Source organism: Anabrus simplex, chromosome 13 (assembly GCF_040414725.1).
Source record: "Anabrus simplex isolate iqAnaSimp1 chromosome 13, ASM4041472v1, whole genome shotgun sequence".
Lineage (NCBI taxonomy): Eukaryota > Metazoa > Arthropoda > Insecta > Orthoptera > Tettigoniidae > Anabrus > Anabrus simplex.
Window position 1 is genome coordinate 36,372,225 of NC_090277.1, and position 20,871 is coordinate 36,393,095.

At 38.1% G+C, this 20,871-nt stretch overlaps 1 protein-coding gene across 3 annotated transcripts in view; it reads right to left on the reverse strand.

Annotated features, from left to right (window-relative positions):
- Nucleotides 1–2,026: 2,026 nt before the first annotated feature.
- The window catches only part of LOC136884632 (gastrula zinc finger protein XlCGF57.1), a 131,524-nt gene continuing 112,679 nt past the window's right edge, over nucleotides 2,027–20,871 (reverse strand). For all 3 annotated transcript variants that reach the window (XM_068229979.1, XM_068229981.1, XM_068229980.1), the window contains 2 exons: nucleotides 15,976–16,046; nucleotides 2,027–3,759 (listed from right to left, as the gene is read on the reverse strand). In XM_068229979.1, the coding sequence (XP_068086080.1) occupies nucleotides 2,859–3,759; nucleotides 15,976–16,046 (972 nt within the window). In that variant the 3' untranslated portion in view covers nucleotides 2,027–2,858. The remainder of the gene's footprint in view (nucleotides 3,760–15,975; nucleotides 16,047–20,871) is intronic.

Here is a 20,871-nt window from a genome sequence, read left to right on the forward strand (position 1 = left end):
CACGTGCGATGCCAGCGTTTTCCCTTGTGTTAAATATTTTTTATTAACGTTGACAAAATTTGTAGGAAATGTCACGAACTAATAATAATAATAATAATTCATGAGATATCGTCTTTCAATGTGAACAGTGAGTAACATTACATTTTGAATGGATAAAATATTAATATAATCGGGGATCGTTGATGACAGAATAGTTTGTTATTCGGAATTAAAATATGTGATGATTAAAATTTGTGAATTAATAATTATGAGTAATAATACAGGTGCTAATAAAACCCTAAATGCTAATAAACATGTTTAAATTACATTCCAATATTTTATAAATAAACGTCAGATATTTAATTTGCAAGTATCAGCCGGACCACGTAGGACTAATAATTACATGATCATGATTATCGAATTTCGGCGAATACAATTTCAGGCTGTTTCTTTTATTTGTGGAACGTGACCTCAGAAGTCAATCAGATATGAAGAGAGATATGGTCATGATCATGCAGTCAGAATATAAATATGTCGTACGATGTCATCGATGAGAAATAAGTCAGTTGAAAACTGTGTGATTAATAACTGAATAAAGTGATGTTGAGATATGAAGAGAAATAAATTCCGTATGGGGACACTTACCGTATAATAAAGCTGTCTTGAAAGATAATGTGATATGAAGAAATGCAAGAAAATTAATGATATGCACAGAGAAAATGATTGTACAAATACGGACAATGTAACAGAGTGAAATTGAATTACGTAGAGGGCAGGATTCGAACCCGTAATTGTTCGTATGAAATAAACAGATTGCGCTGATAGTCGTTTGCAAGACTATGGACCCAAAGATGAAAAGAGGTTAAGATTCCACCAAATGATCATGGGGTGTGATGGTTTAGAATGACAAGTGGTGATAATCATGATAATAATAATAAATTTAACAGGTATTGCAGATCTAAAGTTGGACCGTGTTAAATGAAGGGACTATGATAAATGTGTTAAAGAGGAATATAACTAATGATGTGAAACCAATAATAATAATAATAATCATAATAATAACAATAATAAGAGGATCATATGAGTAATATCATAATAATAATAATAATAATAATAATAATAATAATAATAATAATAATAATGACAGTTGTATTTTGCGTCCAGTAATAATAATGATCATAATCAAAATGTAGCAGTGTCAGAAATTGTAGATAATAATAATAGACGCAATAAAATAATAATAGTTATAATAATAATAATATGTTTGGCTGGGACAAGTCAAAAAAACGCGGACGTCCTTCCTATGAGTATAATAAATGGACGCAAATGATAATTTCATGGATGAATAATAATAATAACAATAATAATAACAATAATAAAAAATCAATAATCTAAATTATTGACGGCAATAGTCCTCAACGTAAGAATTGAAATGGAGATGATAACCATATGGTGTCTCGTAACTACAGTAGGACCCGTTTTGTTTATTTTTGCTTAAGGGGAAGAGAAGGTCATCGCCCGGTATTTCAAACTACACCTCGCGTTATCTCATCGTGACAGTGACCTACTGAGACCACGTGGTCGAACCTGGCAGTAATTAGATCATGTGAAAATATTTGTAGATGCGAATTCCAGTTGGCATGGCACCCGCTGGGTGAATGATAGAATCCGTCCGTGAAATAATACACCTTCCTAAATCACGTAGCACTTCTCAACCCGGTTGCCGACATCGGGAATTGTAGATATTGTCGGAGGTACGCAATCTAATTTGAATCGGAAAGCCGATGATAAAATTTTTTAATCTCGGGTTCTCAAAATAAAAAAGGCTCGTCATTGTGGAACGTCAGGTCATACTGACACTGGTTCGATCCCAACGTAATCAATTAGTGAATCATACTCCGAATTAGTGTTTCTTTTCCAGGATGGATATTATAAGTGTATTGTCGCCACTTGCGGTGAAGCAACTGACATTATTTAATGTATTGTAAAATCATTGTTTTTCTAAAGCGTATGTAAATTCAGCCCGCCGGATGGCGCAATAAACTGCTCCTTCTGGCATTTATTTTCAAAGGAAACCCTTCACATGAATGTTTTTATTGTAGTTAGATATTATGCCCTTGATAAAAATTAAATGTCACTTCATAGTCCTATCAAGGAGTCCTTAAATTCATATTTGCGATTGAGTGTCCCCCAATTTATATTTTTGCATGCCCCATTCCTCCCTATGTTCACTGATAACTCTACATTTATGATTTTTATGACTAAAAATATGAACAACACCCCTGAGATTAATGCTTGTCTGGGACTCAGAGGGTGGACGGGTGCAGTATGTACGATCAGTGTTCAGCCTTAAGGCTTGTTGGATCATCAACAGCTCTGCCATCAGCAGTCATAGACGGACTAGGCATCTTTGAAGAGACATACTAGGGAAATGAGGAGTGAGGTAGTCTCCCGTTGCTTTCCTCACCAAACCAGAAGTTGCTATTACACATCAGTCTGCCATGCCAACTGAGATGTATGCACCAACCGTCCCTATGAGCAACATTTTCACACCATTCAGAAGAGGGACTAGCTGCAGATGGAATGGAATTACTAGCATCGCTCAAACCTCCGTCACTTTCATATTGTCAAAACCAAGGACAAGACGTGTATACAATTGTTTCTTAAACGTGATCTAATTGGGAATCATTTTATCACAATCAACACAATAATATAAGCACACTCCAAGTATGAATGATTAGTTGTCTTTCAAGAATATTTTACATATTCAGAATATCACCTTCGACGTATTCCGGTATCTGTACCCAGGCGTGCCCTTCACTCTGCACTGAACTATGAGTGACCAGGGGTCTAATGAGCATGCTCGTATGACGAAATCTTCATCCACATTCCTTACTATGAGTTAGAACGTGTGATTTAAGAGCGCCCTTTTGACCAAACGTCTTCCCACAATCTTGACAGCGGAATGGACGTTCTTCACTATGAGTAAACGTGTGTCTCTTAAGGTTGTTCTTTTCACGAAAAAGCCTACCACAATCCTTACACTTGTACGGACGATTTCCACTATGAATAAACGCGTGTCTATTAAGGTGTGACTTCTGACGAAAACTTCTACCACAATCCTTACATTTGTACGGACGTTCTCCACTATGTATGAGTATGTGTTGTTTAAGTGCAGCAAGGACACGAAACCTCCCGTTACAATGGTTACAGCAATATGGCAGCTCTGCACTATGCGTGAGGATGTGTTTACGCAGCGTACTCCTATGACGAAAGCTCATACCGCACTCCTCACAGGAAAGTGTCCGCCCGGCAGTGTGGATGAGGAGATGGCTACTCAAATGTCCCCGTTCACGAAACCTCTTGCCACAAAAACTACACGTATGGGGATACACTCCAGTATGGATCAGTAGGTGGTTATTAAGCGCGACCTTTTCACGAAACCGTTTACCGCATACCTCACAACGGTGCGGACGTATTTCAGTATGGGTCAGCATATGCCTTTTTAAATTACCCTTTTGCCGAAAGCGCTTACTACACACACTGCAACAGTGTGCGCGCTTGTCAGTATGAGTTACCTTATGTCTTAAGAGAGAAGATATCTGCGAAAATTTTCTACCACATTCCTTACAGCCGAGTACCTGTTCACGAGTAGGATTCATTGGCTTTTTCCGGGATATAAGCAGCATGTCACGTACATCATGAGCTGGCAAATCGCACATCGAATCTCTTCCTTTTTCCAATGTATTGCAGCTCTTATCGCCTACATCCACTGGAATGCTGGAAAAAAAGAAAACTTTTGTGAATAAGACAGCAAGATCTAATACAAAATCCAAAAGCACACTCAATGTAGATTCCAAAATTATTCTCTTAAAATTACAAGGCAACTTGGTCACAGAAAATCTTAACAGCCTTACATCACCATGGATAGAATAATGCACAAAAAATGAGGTTTGAGGTTGTCTTGAAGCATACTTTCGGATATTCTACAAAGTTACAATATTCACCCACAGTAAGAACTGGTACTAAAGGCAAAGCCCAATGGGAAAACTAATACTTCATACATTTATGATTTGGCAGAGTGGTACGTAAACAGATAATCCACTGGTAGCTTCTATCTAAGATTTATTGTCTACTTGTTTAACACAATAACACAGGCTTACTGGGGACACATACCCATAGAACAGGACACACGGCTCACTCCTTCTCTCTGCTCACTCTACAATGTATTCAAATAGTGGCCACACACTATACACATAACACGCATCAAAACATAGATTTATTTGCTCACGCAAGGTGATATAATTAGGTCAAATTAATATTATTTCATTTACAAATGAGCTGTCCACCTCAGTGGCAAATGATAACCAACAGTACATTATTATTATTATTATTATTATTATTATTATTATTATTATTATTATTATCAACAAGTAATTTTTGAATTAAAAAAGAAAATATCCTGAAATATAGCAGTATACAATTTACAGTAATAATTTTTCTATTAAACACACAGCTCATTAAAGTGTTCTGAGCTGTGTGTTAGGAGTAAGTGATATTCGGGTAAGGGGAGATAACGAGGAAGAGATAGGAGATTATAAAGTGTACTTGACGGGTGTTAGAAAGACAAGGGCAGAGTCTGGGGTAGGTCTCTTTATCAGGAATACCACTGCACGCAACATAGTTTCTGTTAGGCATGTAAATGAGTGAATGATGTGGGTAGATTTGTCAGTTGCAGGAATTAGGACTAGAATTGTGTCCGTGTATTCACCATGCGAGGGTGCAGATGAGGATGAAGTGGATGAGTTTTATAAAGCATTGAGTGGCATCATGGTCAGGGTCAACAGCAAGGATAGAATAGTGCTAATGGGCAATTTCAATGCAAGAGTTGGGAATAGAACTGAAGGATATGAAAGGGTGATTGGTAAATTTGGGGAAGATATGGAAGCCAAAGGGAATCGGAAGCGTTTGCTGGACTTCTGTGCTAGTATGGGTTTAGCAGTTACGAATACATTCTTCAAGCATAAGGCTATTCACCGCTACACATGGGAGGCTAGGGGTACCAGATCCATAATAGACTATATCTTAACAGACTTCCAATTCAGGAAATCTGTTAGGAATGTAGGAGTTTTCTGCGGATTTTTCGATGATACAGACCACTATCTGATCTGTAGTGAACTAAGTATCTCTAGGCTAATGTAGAGAAAGTGAAATCTGTCTGCAAACGAATAAGGTTAGAAAATCTCCAGGACGAGGAAATTAGAAGTACATGGATATGATTAGTGAGAAGTTTCAAACAGTAGACAGTAAGCAGGTTCAGGATATAGAAAGTGAATGGGTGGCATACAGGGATGCTGTAGTAGAAACAGCAAGGGAATGCCTAGGAACAACTGTGTGTAAAGATGGGAAAAGGCAAACATCTTGGTGGAATGATGAAGTGAGAGCAGCTTGTAAACGTAAAAAGAAGGCTTATCAGAAATGGCTCCAAACAAGGGCCGAGGCAGACAGGGATTTGTACGTAGATGAAAGAAACAGAGCGGAACAAATAGTTGTTGAATCCAAAAAGAAGTCATGGGAAGATTTTGGTAACAACCAGGAAAGGCTAGGTCAAGCAGCAGGTAAATCTTTCTGGACAGTAATAAAGAATATTAAGAAGGGAGGGAAAAAGGAAATGAACAGTGTTTTGAGTAATTCAGGTGAACTCGTAATAGATCCCAGGGAATCACTGGAGAGGTGGAGGGAATATTTTTAATATCTTCTCAATGTAAAAGGAAATCATACTTGTGGTGCTGCGAGCAGCCAAGCTCATGAGGAGGAGGAGAATGATGTTGGTGAAATTATGCTAGAGGAAGTGGAAAGGATGGTCAATAAACTCCATTGTCATAAAGTAGCAGGAACAGATGAAATTAGACCTGAACTGGTGAAGTATAGTTGGAAGGCAGGGATGAAATAGCTTCATAGAGCAGTAAAATTAGCATGGTGTGTTGGTAAGGTACCTTCAGATTGGAAAAAAGCAGTAATTGCACCTATCTATAAGCAAGGGAATAGGAAGGATTGCAACAACTATCGAGGTATCTCATTGATTAGTTGTTGTTGGTAGGGGCTTTACGTCGCATCGACACAGATAAGTCTTATGTCGACGCCATTGATTAGTATACCAGGCAAAGTATTCACTGGCATCTTGGAGGGGGAGGGTGTGATCAGTCGTTGAGAGGAAGTTGGATGAAGCCCAGTGTGGTTCCAGACCACAGAGAGGCTGTCAGAATCAGATTTTCAGTATGCGCCAGGTAATTGAAAAATGCTACGAGAGGTATAGGCAGTTGTGTTTATGTTTCATAGATCTAGAAAAAGCATACGACAGGGTATAGAGGGAGATGATGTTCGCTACACTGGGGGACTATAGAATTAAAGGTAGTTTATTAAAATCAATCAAAGGTATTTATGTTGACAATTGGGCTTCAGTGAGAATTGATGGTAGAATGAGTTCTTGGTTCAGGGTACTTACAGGGGTTTGCTGTTCGTAGTTTACATGGATCATCTGCTGAAAGGTATAAAATGGCAGGGCGGATTCAGTTAGGTGGAAATGTAATAAGTAGTCTGGCTTATGCTGACGACTTGGTCTTAATGGCAGATTGTGCCGAAAGCCTGCAGTATAATATCTTGGAACTTGAAAATAGGTGCAATGAGTATGGTATGAAAATTAGCCTCTCGAAGACTAAATTGAAGTCAGTAGGTAAGAAATTCAACAGAATTGAATGTCAGATTGGTGATACAAAGCTAGAACAGGTCGATAATTTCAGGTATTTAGGTTGTGTATTCTCCCAGGATGGTAATATAGTGAGATTGAATCACGGTGTCGTAAAGCTAATGCAGTGAGCTCACAGTTGCGATCAGCAGTATTCTGCAAGAAGGAAGTCAGCTCCCAGACGAAACTATCGTTACATCGTTCTGTTTTCAGACCAACTTTGCTTTACGGGAGCGAAAGCTAGGTGGACTCAGGATATCTTATTCTTAAGTTAGAAGTAACAGACATGAAAGTAGCAAGAATGATTGCAGGTACAAACAGGTGGGAACAATGGCAGGATGGTACTCGGAATGAGGAGATAAAGGCTAACTTAGGAATGAACTCGATTGATGAAGCTGTACGCATAAACTGGCTTCGGTGGTGGGGTCATGTGAGGCGAATGGAGGAGGATAGGTTACCTAGGAGAATCATGGAGTCTGCTAAGGAGTGTAAGAGAAGTAGAGGTAGACCAAGACGACAATGGTTAGACTCGGTTTCTAACGATTTAAAGATAAGAGGTATAGTACTAAATGAGGCCACAACATTAGTTGAAAATCGAGGATTGTGGCAACGTTTAGTAAATTCACAGAGGCTTGCAGACTGAACGCTGAAAGGCATAACAGTCTATAATGATAATGTATGTATGTATGTACACAGCTCATTCTTAATAAATTCATCTTATTTACAAAATTCTACTCATAATAAATACTGCACTTGGACATAATGAACTCATACTGTACCCGGAACGCTGTTCCAGCATTAGAGTTAAGTATTTAAAACTTAACACATGCGCTGTGAACTGACGGAGCAGCTGCCAACCGCATGACGTAGAAGCCTGCCCTCAATCACTAAGACTATGTTGCATCATCCAGAAAACATTCCAAAATTTCTATCATAAATAACTTGTTTAGGAATTGTAACACAAATGTAATAACAACACCACAGTATACATCATTTTAGTATATCCAATACCAACCAAGTCTCGGTCAAACCCACCTCACGTTAAGGAAGATTTTGAATGAAATGGAATACTTTGCTATAAAAGTGGAGCAAAAATTCAACATGACACAGTCTTGTCCGACAGTCAAACCAAGATGGTTGGCTGGTGGAAGTTTGCATCACGATATGACAGTTCAGAACTGAAGACTACAGTCAATGAATTTATGGTGAGAAGAGATTGAAACATTTCAATAACCATGCAAACTTATAATATTGAATGAGTACGTTAGGACCTGTATTTTCTCAAGTGTTAAATACTTCAAAGTAATAGAAGTTTTTCTGGAGATAGTAGGAATCTGGAATAGTGCATTAAATCTTGTATTTTTCAGGTGGTTAATATCTGAAAGTGATTGAAATATTTCTGCAGATAGCAAACTTCGAATCTGGAGCATTGAATTAGGACTTGGGTTCTCCCAAGTGTTAAATACCTGAAAATGATAGGTACTTTTTTGTTGATAGCAAGCTCTGAACAATGAACAGTGCGTTAGGACGGGTATTTTTCAAATGAAATCTGAATTAAAACTTCAAGTGTGAATTCACATATAATTTCATGGTATCATTAAATAAACTCAGGACTGTTAGTGAACAGAACTAATTTTAAGTATCAATGTGTTATAAGGCGTCACCAGTAATAATATTAGTGTTTGAATGTGAACATGACAGTGCAAGTGAAAGGAACTGTTTTCACATGCAAAGCATTTAACTTCCTCTACAAAAGTGAAAGAATTACCATTCATAGCATCCTGACAGTCTTAAATAAACTTTGTAGATTCATGTAAAACGATTATAAGCCATAGAACATTACAAATTACTGTGCTATATTCTCCAAATGTTAAAAGCTTAAGTGAAATATTTTCTGTGCCAAGTTCCCCCAAGGAATGCAGGTTTGATTCCATTAACACTCAGCTGCATATAAGTCAATTGCTTTACTTTCTCAAGTGACTAGTTTATTTGCAGGTTTGATTCCACTGACATTCGGCCACATGAAAGTTAATTGATCCATTTTCTCAAGTGACTAGTTTATTTGCAGGTTCAATTCAATTAACATTTGGCTGCATGAAAGTTAAGTTCTCTATATTTTCAAGTGAACAGTTTACTTGCCTTACGGAAATATTTTTTTCAATTATGACATTCAACATGGCATCAGTGCATTTAATTTCTTCAATTCAGAAACTACACCTCAGACTACACGTCCCACATGCCCAAGGGCTTACATATGCATATGCACGCTGTTCTTCTGAGTGAGTGATCTCGGCATACCAAACTCCTAGACCTCGAAGACCTTCAAGAATTACTTGAAACTCTACGGCTTATAGAGCACCCCTCGGAGTATACATGGTTCCATGGTGCGAGAGCTGATCCATGGTGAGGACGGGAGGAATAGCAGGGCAATGTGGGATTAGCCAGCCACATAACGGAGAAAGGTCACACCCAATTCATCTTCTACCGTACTGAGGTGTTAAGGACTTCACTTTTGACAATAAAACAAACAGTTTACAAATAATTTTAGAACTTCATTCAAAGCAAATCCTCCCGCTCTCTGTACCACTCCAATTGAATGTGCAATACACGCACTGCATAACATCTTGTGCTCTTCAAGCCTAAAGTATGGGCATTTCCTGTTACAATACAGTACATAGAATTGCATCAACTAATACTAAACAATGGTCAGAAAATTTAAATTATATTACGATTTTCCTATTTTGGCACCTATCAGGCATGACGACCTGCTGTCCCCTAACCAGAGCCTATTTTTCAGAGTTCTGGAAGGGCTTTTACTGCTACCGTACAGGTCCCACGGGCATCAAAAACATCACTGTACTTCACTCCTATGGGCAGTACCCTACTGCAGCTGTGCAATCTCCATAGACAAAGAGTTAGAATTAATTTATTCACAAAAATTCTTTATACAAAATAACATGCACAGGTCATCTGCCCTCAAATATTTCATTTTATTTCTCTGTTGCAGTTTATTCTTTTTTTGAGTATCTGTACAGATTTTGGAAAATAATCGAACACTTATCCTGGTAAAGTGTTACACAACATCACGCCATTCCTAATCATTGAAAATTTGCCTCAATCGCTTGAGCTAAAACCCCATGTAGTTTTATAATTGTGGCCAGCCATGCCGACATAATTATCTTAAACTGATGACTCTCTTGGATATACCTCAGCCCATCTACTCTCCTGTATAGACTCTGTATAATTCATTAAGACTAGTCCTCTCCCTTCACTCCCTTAAAGCATCCCACAATGCTTATCTAATTTTTCAGGTACGTTACTTTTTCTCCTGAAATCCAGTTACAAATCTTGCTGCTTTCCTCTGCACACAATCTATTTCTTTTATTAGGTATTCCTGATGAGAATCCCAAACACTGTTTGGATATTCAAATAAAGGACAAATCATACGTACGTAACATCACCAACAACTACTTTCCATTCAATTTCAAGCAAATTAGATCTCCCGCATTTAATATAATATCATTAGAATTGTTTTTATGAGTATAATCTATTAGTTTCTCAAACAATTCCATGTATCTTTGCTCTCTTCCATGCCTATATGTTCCTATAATTTCCACCTCCTTCATATTATCACAAAATAATTTCATCCTTAAATGTCATTTCATTCATCAGTAAACCATTAATGTCAGCAGTAAGTTTCCTTCACAAAAATAAACATCCCATTCCAATATTTTATATCCTCATTCTCTGTGACAGAACTTCTGGAAATATTTGTCTATTACCACCCCTTCACTCAATTGCAATCTACGATACCACTCCTATCACGTTACTCTCATCAGATTCCATCAATTGCTAGTTTACAACTCTTTGACAGTTTACCAAAAGCAATCTCCGAACCCCTTCCTCCCTAAAAACTGACTGTTGCAATTGGGTAACTTAAATTTCCTACCTCTCCTGGTTTGTTTCCTGAATTTCCTCAGTCTGTTCTTCTGTACTCTTTTCAGTGCCTTCAATTAGTATTTAGGAGTATGAAAGTGCAATTATATTGAACCATATCATTCATGAAAAGAAAAAATTGATATTTGTGACTGTAACGTAACGTCAGAGCATCAAAGTCACAATTGGCAGGAAGCCAAGCTGAGCCTTTTTGGGTGGATGAAGCCTGCATCGATAAGGTGTGGCCCAGGGAATGAGCAAGACAGTATAGTGGTGAAACGATGGAGATACTCGGATTCTGTATGGGGAATTACATTTACCAAATTACTAAAAATTAAAGCTGCAAGAATCTCGCTTGATGTTTTAGGATATCAGGCCACATCTACTCTCCTGGAAGGATGTGCAGTTTATTTAATCCCGCAGTTGCAGGGAAAAACAATGTTCTGGAACCCAAATCATTTTTTTAAAAGCATAAGTTGCCATTTTTTAGAAGTGTCACTGTCGATCAGTTTGTCGAGAGCTGCGAGGCATATCACCAACAGATGCTGCAGAACATTAGAATGGACAAAAACACCGACACCCTTCAAATGTTGATGGCACTTAAGTTAAAGTTTCTTTCCTTTGCCTTGACAGCACTGCAGTGCATTTGGGCCACTACGAACAGTGTCGATGTAGAGAGGTTTGTTAGCAAGTACAACCTGATTGTAACTGATATGCGGTCTTGAATGAAGGACACCGTTCAAACAGTTGGCAAGTTGTACTTCAATCATCATTGAAAATCCAATTCTTTGTAGGTCTGCTGTAATGTAATAGATGAATACATTCAGATTATGATTTTTCACTTTGAAATTGTGTTGGTACATTTGTAAATATGCATATTCGTGTGTGTGTTAATACTTTTTGCAATCTTATGCTGACGTTTGTCTTATTTTCCATAGTGTATTCAAAACTGAATGATGAGCAATTTGAGATTAGATAGTATGATTTTACTCCCAACCGTTGTGTGCAATTTAACAAATTATGCCTATTTTTAACAAATTTGCTATAAAATGCCAAATTTGAGAAGTATAGATGCTACAAAACGCTAAATCTGAAAATCAAAACGCTAAAAGTCTGATTTTTAAATGCTATAAACCATGAACTCTAGATATAAGGTGCGATGAGATGCCAAAAAACCACATTTTTCGTAATACAACATTCAGGCAGAAACCATGGGAACATAGCTACTCACTTCAGTTTCACCTCAAGTGTGTATCCTGGTAAAGCCGCAGGGCTGTTTGTTATAAATAGTGAGAGATGTGAAGAGGCACAACATTCCATTCTAACATTTTCTTCAGTGCGGTTGTGAGTGTGTCAGACCAGCTAATGACTGCACCGTGAGCTTACCATTGAAAAAAAATCTTGTCATAGAAGCTGTGTAGGCGAACTGTGCGCAATTCGAGATAGGAGTGTAGCTAGAGCCTGAACCAGAACATGAAGATTTACAGAGCTCTAACCAAAGTTTCAAGTGCAGCTGAGCACAGGGCATTAGCCATGTATATTTCAGCCAGCTAGGCCATAATCTTTGACTAAACATGATGTTAGATTTATAACATGAGTTTGCATGTGTTTGAGCTTTAGAAGTTCAATAAGTACATTCGGCTTGATACAACACAGATTTATGACCTAAAGTAAATAAGAGAGCAGAACTCAGAGTGCATCGCAGACAACTGACTAGGTGTTCGACTGCAGTTAGTACCATGGAAACTACGACAAGAGCTGCCAATAGCATGAGACTTTCCAACATTCAATCTCAAGAAGACGACATCATGATGAAGCCATACCAGGAACTGGGTCCAGGACTGTAAACCCAGGATGACGACAGCCTGATGATGGGATAAATACAACTACCGAGTCCATGGTGGAGGGATCATGAGGTCTACTGTAATAAGATAAGTTGAACAGGTTTATTTTGGCATGAGTTAGGGACAAAAAAATTTGCAGATATTTTTCTTTCAATTTAATTTAAATCTTTATTTAAGCCCTTTTGGCAACCAAATGTAAATTTTAGGACTAATGCATGTGTAGCCAGTATTTAAGCTTTCATTATTATGGGTAATGAGTGAGATAGGTAAAATCTAGGTTAGCTGTATGTAAATGTTTTATTTCATTGCTTTGTGTGTGATAATGTAGCTAGTTGTAAAGCCAGGGACTTTGAAACATAAGGATCTACTGCTTTATAGTGTAAAGTGGGAACTCATTTTGATTCATTGGGCTAGTTAAAATCAGGATATGCATGTTAATCTGTGTGCAAAAATTTCACAGGAAGGGGTGAAGCAGAGAAGCACATCAACGTTGAAACAATCAAGGTTATTGAATTTTCCAGGCGGGGCATTCCCACAACTGTGCACTCGATTTGAACCGGGAATCAGGGACAAAGAAATATAATGGACGGATGATACTCTGTAGATTTTGATTGAGAGATGATGTACGGAAGAGTTTCCGGTGGATGAAATTGACTGGATATGAGGTCAGGCACGTATGCGTTGATGTGAATCAGTACAGAATGATCTCTGTGTGTATTACGAAGAGGCCCAGGGAGCCAAGAGAATGCCCACCGTGAGAGAAGCGGAATGTTAAAGTCCCACTACCCCGAGACAGTTCCCTGTTGTGTGTTAGTCAGGCCGAGCCAGAAGGGTCTGTTGACATTTACTTTGTATATGGCTGGAAGTGAAACGACCTTGCCTCCACCCCCTGGCACAAATAGCTCGCTGGCACAGCACAGCAGTAGTAAAGGGGAGAATTCCATTCCTTATGAAGGCTACGACAAAAGTGAAGTGTTTTTATTTACCTTGGCTTGTAATTATTTTCAGATGCTACTGAGGTTGTTGTCTTACTGTATGATATTTTTGGGTTGTTCTTATTTGTTGAATTGTCATGTGTCTTGTTAGAATGTGCAGTAGTACATACGCTATTTAGGAGTTGCGGGTTCAAGTCCCATCCTTGTCTGTGATTTTTGGAGGCAACCAATGGTCCTGCAGTTATATATATATTTATGTGTAATTGTATCCCATACATGAGGAAACTTAGATTTCATTTACAAAGCTTCAAAGTAATTCTGTTCCTAACATCATAAGACATAAACGTTGTACGTAGGGGTTTCGTAAATAACCTGTTCAAACCTATCGCTATACCTACTATAAGCTAAAGCAATGGCAACGCATACTCCGTAAAGTTACTGCTTCGTTGCCACTTCATGCCTAACAACGTAAATGTTTTAATTAGGTAATGTACATCTCTGTGTTACCGTGACTTCTTTTTTTATATTTTTTGTTTATGCTTTCCATTCATTAAATCTGGTTATTTAATCTCGTTCCTTATTTACTCATACAACGATGTTTCCAATCCTGTTAGATCTTTAATATCCTCTTTAATTTTGAGCCAGGTGAAACAAGGACAGGAACAATAGCTATGTTGCCCATTTCTGTACCCACCATTTCGATTTATTTTCCCATGTGTGTATCAGGTACAATATTCTGTGGTACTGTAAACTCTTTAACACTTGCACATAGTTACATCACCAAAACATTTCTACCCCTGTTATACTTAAGCATACTCAGCCTTATTATTATTAAATTGCATACAGATATTAACAAAAAATTTGTGCGTTTCACTAATTTCCACATTAACACAAGACCCTTTTGAATAATCATGCCTATGAGAAAATTTCACAACTAAGGAATTTATTGAATTTAAGAGGGACAGAGTTGATTTCAGATATTTAATACTTTTCGTAAAGACTCACCATTATCACAGGATTAGTAGCTCCAGGATACACACTACCTTCAATTTCCCTGACACTACATTCCCACTCATTTTCACAGCAAGTCCTCTGCATGACTGTCATTATAAATATTCACTGAAGGCCTTACTAGCTTATTTTATATTAAATTATTTCACTAGGTCTACTGGGAACTACATTATTACCACTAACAAGAACCAGCTTTGCTATCCAACATGCTCCATATTTCTCCCGAAGCCGATCTCCTCCCTTACATGGAACACTCAATAACATACTGCTTCAAGATACAAGGTGCCAGAAGACTCCCGACTTATATATCAATCATTCCAAACAAAGAACCAATCAATCAATCAATCAATCAATCAATCAATCAATCAATCAATCAATCTGATATGCATTTAGGGCAGTCACCCACGCAGCAGATTTCTTATAAGTTGCTTTCCTAGCCTTTTCTTCCGTGATTGCAAAAGTGGGCAGTCTACAACAAAGTAATGTGAACAATAATTTGAACTTTAATTTGGTAGGTTGATAACGTTTTGATATCGAACTATATCATTGGTGGATCAAATTAATTCCAATATTGAAAACTCCAGAATTATCAATAAACAACTGAATGTTGATTGAGTAACCCAACTTCAAAACACAATCACTCTTAATGATATTTCCGAACACCAGGAATCACTACAAATATGATCCTAGGAACATCTCATCCCACAAGATAAAACATTAAGGACAATGCGTAGTTGGATGATTTATGCTGGCCTGTCGAATGCAGTGGAAGTATAAATGGCCAACGATTCTGTCCCTGCTTTCTGCATATACATTCAATCAGAATCTATGCTGAACATGACTGAACAACATGATGAGGATTTTCATCACTCCAGTAAGAAAATTACGAATTCCATAATGTGTGAAACATGATTCATCACAGGAATAATTCTTGGGAGAAAGTCCAGTTGTCTTTTCAAGAACCATTTAAAAAAACCAATCGATATCACAGAAAGAAGACATGTGTGAAGTATCATTAATAAAAGAACTGGTTTGATACAAGAATAAAGAGATGTACAGAGATATGAAAGGTGACAGAATCACATGTCTAAATCATGGTAGGTTGATTCACTGCAGTAGCCATATTGCAAGAACGGCTGAATGCAGTCTCATGGTCAACCAGATATCCCTGCCCCAAGGAACACTATTTACAATATGGAGAACAGAACTCTGATGGTAATATTAATAATCTTTTTACTGACTCAGCTAACAAGTGGTGACATCTAGGCAGCCTGCTAACCACTATTTTCTATTTTGTATAATGCCGTGAACAAACCAACAAGTTAGGACCGTGAGTGAAGTACAGGTGACAGGATTCAAGAAAGATGTGAATACACCTGTGCTGGCTTTGAACCCTTGATATTGGGTTCTCGAGGTCTTTACTCACCCGCTTATCCAAAGATGGAGCTAATGAACATATAAGTAGCAAATTCCATATTGTCAAGGGTTAGGAGTGTAACGTGGAATTAAACTAAACTGTACTTACTTATCTTCTTCTTTGAGCCAGGCAACTGTGGGTTCATCTATGCTAATTTCACACTTAATATCAGTAGAAGGCTGTAAGGAAGGAAAGTAAGAAACATAGAGTAAAAACATAACTAGAATAAAAGGTCATAAAAAACATTACCTAGCTGACAATACATATTTCACAGTTGCACAAAAAAAAAAAAAAATTCATCAATATATTCTCCCAATGTTAAAATGAAATGAACAACATGTGTCATGTCATAATTATATCAAGAAGAGGAGGAATAAAGGAAACACAGAATAGGATAAAGAGGAAAGCTCTGGAAGAGGGAGTAATAGAAGACAAAGTAGAAGGATAAGTACAATCCCTGTATCACAATTCCTCTCCTCCCAGAACATCCTGTCATCATGTTCATCCTATTTAGTCTTCTTAAATGACTTGTCATTTGTTTGTGCCTTGTGCTACCACAGATTGTCAAACAGACATACCTTGGCCCTCAACCTCTTGCCCACCATGTCCAAGTTCGATTAACAAATTGTCAGAGCCCTATACATTTCATTACCCACACAAAATGTAATCTAAACTTTCAAGATGTAAATACAACAGTACAAGTTATAAAACTTCTGTTTTCTCATAAGATTCATTATAATGCACCAGCAGAGATAGGTCTTGGGGAGACGATGTGATAGGAAAGGACTAGGAGTGGAATAAAACAGGAAAGGCCTTAATTTTTGAATTTGACTGGTGTAAAAATGGAAACCTGCAGAAAACCATCTTTAGGGCTGATGACATTGGGTTTCAAACTCACTGATATTGTGGTTGCAGCATAATAATAAGAGAGAATTACTCCACACAAAGAACAGCCAATGTTAGCTCATTAAGACAAATAAAATGAGGAGGCTGGAATTTCAGGGTCACATTATGAGAACCCCTGAAGGAAACAGTCTGCTACAAGTAAAATTTTGAGGAAAATGTTGACGCAAAAGAGGACCTGGCAAATGATGTACATCTTGGATCGACATTTTTAAGAAATGGGATGGAGATCTTCGATACATGACAAACGGAACACAGCCATGCTTGTAGCCTAATGCCAGTTAGGATAAGGAGGCAATAGGAGTGATTAAACCAGCTGCCAGATGCCATGCAGTGGAGGGGCTTTGAACAGTACTATCTGCTACACATTACCTAGCATTAAGTTTTAAAGTACATGAAGAAAATTACAGGTCATCAAAATATTAGATTACTTAAAATTTGTGCAGCTGTGTTCATCCTGGTTCAGCTAACTCTGATTTGGTTTCTCCTTTCAAAAATATCTCATCTGAGGTAAGTTCATAATTGTCCTGTGGAAAAGTTAATATATTACGCAAATTCTTCAGATACACCTGGGAATTTCTTATCATATGAGAGGGCATAACAATTCATTATTTCCTAGTAAATGAGTCAGCTTCAAATGATCATTGTTGTTTTTCAGATAATTTCTGTATTGAGGATCATTAAATTCATAACAACAAAGAGACCTTCAGGAGTGGAAAGTGTCCCGTTTGAATGCTCAGGGATATTTTTGATGTGAGGAGCAATTATAAAACATAACATCATCTAAAATAACACTGAATAAACGGGAAAATTTAGACATATTGAAAAATATTCTGCTCATCATAAACAATCCAATTCTTAAATATTCAGAACTTAAAATTTACCACTGTTATCTTTCACAACCTGTACTGGAAAATACAGCTCAGCACAAAATATGTATCCTCTGTATCCTCAACAGCTCTACCATCAGCTGTCATAGGAAACTAGGTGTCACTAAGGTGGCAACCTAAGGAAATTGATGAGTGAGGTAGTTTTCCATTGCTTTCCCCTCCTAGCCAGCTAGTGCTGTTACATACCGGTCTCTTAAGTTCAATGAAATGTAGCCAACATATAGACAATGAATGACAATTCCACACATTTTCCTACTGGATCTAGCTTTATTAGGAATGCTGATACTAGCACTGCTCATACCTCAGTCACTTACATATCATCAGAGTCAAGGATTGGACTGAGACACAAAATACAAGTGACAAACTTGTTCTGGGCCAATCCAGAATACATCGTACATTAAGCACACAGATTCTAACCAGAGATACCCTTATGAAATCTGGAAAGGAAGTTATAAAGGACCTAAGCCCTAATCATCATGAGCCATACAAATAATTATGCCTATACGTTATCTGAACAACACTGAGCTACAATAACTTGTCTGCATGGTAAAACTTTACTTCCCGCAGCCCAACGTTTATAACATTATAGGGAAGTGAAAATAATGTAAATCTTACTTGGAATTCCTTTTAGAGGAGAGATGTGTTCATTGCCATGTCTAGGAACCCACCAGCCCGCCCCGAGAAATATATTTACTTTTATAACCTAATAAAGAGCAGTAGCCACCATCGTCCATGGCTCAAGTAGTTTCTTGCATTCTCATTGGTCATGGTGAACGGAATGTGACGTCATTGCCATCAATGCTGATAAATGCATTGTGTTACCAACCCCGGCTGAATAAAAGCACAAACAAAAAAACACCATGTAAAATTACAATGCGGCTTTAACCGTCCGGACCAATGGTCTTGTCCAGGTCTTATCCTAACCGTCCGCACGGCAAGAACCAGTCCAGACCAATCGTGTTTCCACATGAAACTAGAGGCGTAGGGCCGCTTCGCAGCTTCTAACCGTCCAGACCAATGGCCTTGTCCACGGCAAGAATCCTAACCGTCCAGACCAATCGTGTTTTCACATGAAACTAGGGGCCTAAGGCCACTTCGCGGCTTCTAACCGTCCAGACCAATGGTCTTGTCCACGGCAAGAATCCTAACCATCCAGACCAATCGTCTTGTCCACAGCAAGAATCCTAACCGTCCAGACTAATCGTCTTGCCACCAGCTATCGAAGTACCTCACTCATTAGTTCCTCCGTACAGAGGTTGGCAGCTCTGAGCATAGCTTCACAACATCCTTCCCGATAAGGCCGCAAGCATGTAAACAAACGACAGTCGTTCCGCGCGCAGCCGAATGTAGTGAGTGCTGGGCTGCGAGAAGTAAAGCATTGATGTCTGCATGACATCAGAGCTCCTTATGTAGGCATTAAACTATAATTATGATCAGCTGACAGGGAGATTGTGCATGGTGACTGGACTTCATATGTTTTAAGAAGTGAAAAGGTAGATTGTAGCCTTCAAGCATGCCAGTGCTATGTTCAACATACAGTTGCACTTACCAGTTTAAATAAATCAAGGATAAATTTTAATGTAAGTCTTACTGAATTATAAAGGAGGTTTGATTTCGTAATTTCTATTTGTAATTAAATCCACTTAATGTTTGCACAAAAAAGTACTGGGAGTCATGATAATTAGTTATTTCATAATGCTTCTGATTTCCTTTAAAAAACAAGGAATTATCTCAACAATGGGTTGTGAGGATAAAAAGAGACAAATGGAATCCCAAACACTCTCTCCCTTCTAAAAACATGCACATGTGAACTGGTAAAAGAAAACAGCTTCGTGTTACTTCACGATCTAAGGTAGTGTTGTAACAATGTTTTTGAAACAGGAACAATGGAGTTGGATAAAGATCAAATGTGCCCGAGGTCGTACAGCAAGACAGTGTCTTCAAGGTCTTTAAGAGGCTGCTGGGAATCTGCATTGCCTTACATGACATTAGCTTGGTAGTAAAAGCCTCCAACGTGTAATGCCAAAATATGGCAGACATGCATTACCCAGGTCGTATTAGTACCAGTGAAGAAGAAGCTATACGACTTGTGAGCTAGCTGGAGACTGTGCTTCGCATCTGAAGGAACACCTGGGCATGTGAAGAATTGCATTAGGATGGGTTCAGCATGATTTGACAGATATGCAGAAATTGATACTCTAAAACATGGTTCATAACTACTTGGAGAGCTATAAGTGAGAAGGGGAGGCTCATATCATATCATTATGCTGGATGAGGCATGGAGTAAATTGTATGACCCACAACTGACACGACAATCAAATGAATGGCATCATTATGGGTATCCACAAAAGGTTGAAATTTTGTCAGAACACCAACCATCTGAAAGTTTTGGTTATTCTCAGGTACAACTGTGGTGGTGTTATCCAAATGCAGTATTTTCCTCCACAGCAGACCATCAATGTGTAATACTACTGTTCATTTTAGGAACACAACCTGCAACCACTTTTGAAAAAGAAGCGGTGATACTTTCTGCAGGATCCTTGCATCATTTTGCATGAAAAGGCTCACAGTAAGAACAGTATGAACTGTGGCTGATTTCTTTGCAGAATGAAACTGGGAATAGCTGTACCATCCTCCTTAATCCAAAGACTTAAGCCCTTGTGACACATGATTTTTAAGATGCAAGAACCACTTCAGAGCCTTCGCTACAGGATTGTTCCAGAGATTCTTCAACAGTAGACCACTATGAACAGAAAAGGTGCTGCTATAGGTACCGTATAACCCCGGTATCATTGGCAATGGGTAGTACACAATACTGGTGATTGGCTGAAGGACAGTAAATCTTGTTATAACGTGTGTATCTTTTGTACGAGTTGTAATTAAATAGTTGCAATTCATAAAGTTCCAAATTCGGTATGCATCCAAGAACTTTCCTTTTGCGAGTTGCTTTACAGCGCTCTGAGACAGATAGGTCTTATCGCAATGAAGGGATAGGAAAGGGCTAGGAGTGGAAGGAAGCAGCCTTGGCCATATTTAAAGTACAGTTCCGGCATTTGCCAGGTGTAAAATGCAAGATCATGAAAACCTTCATCGGGACAGTTGACAGTGGAGTAAAATCCCATTTATTTTCTGAACAGAGCATAATAAAAGTAGGAAAGTACTAGACACAAAGTGTTGTCGACCTGACCACATCAAGACAATTAAAATGAGG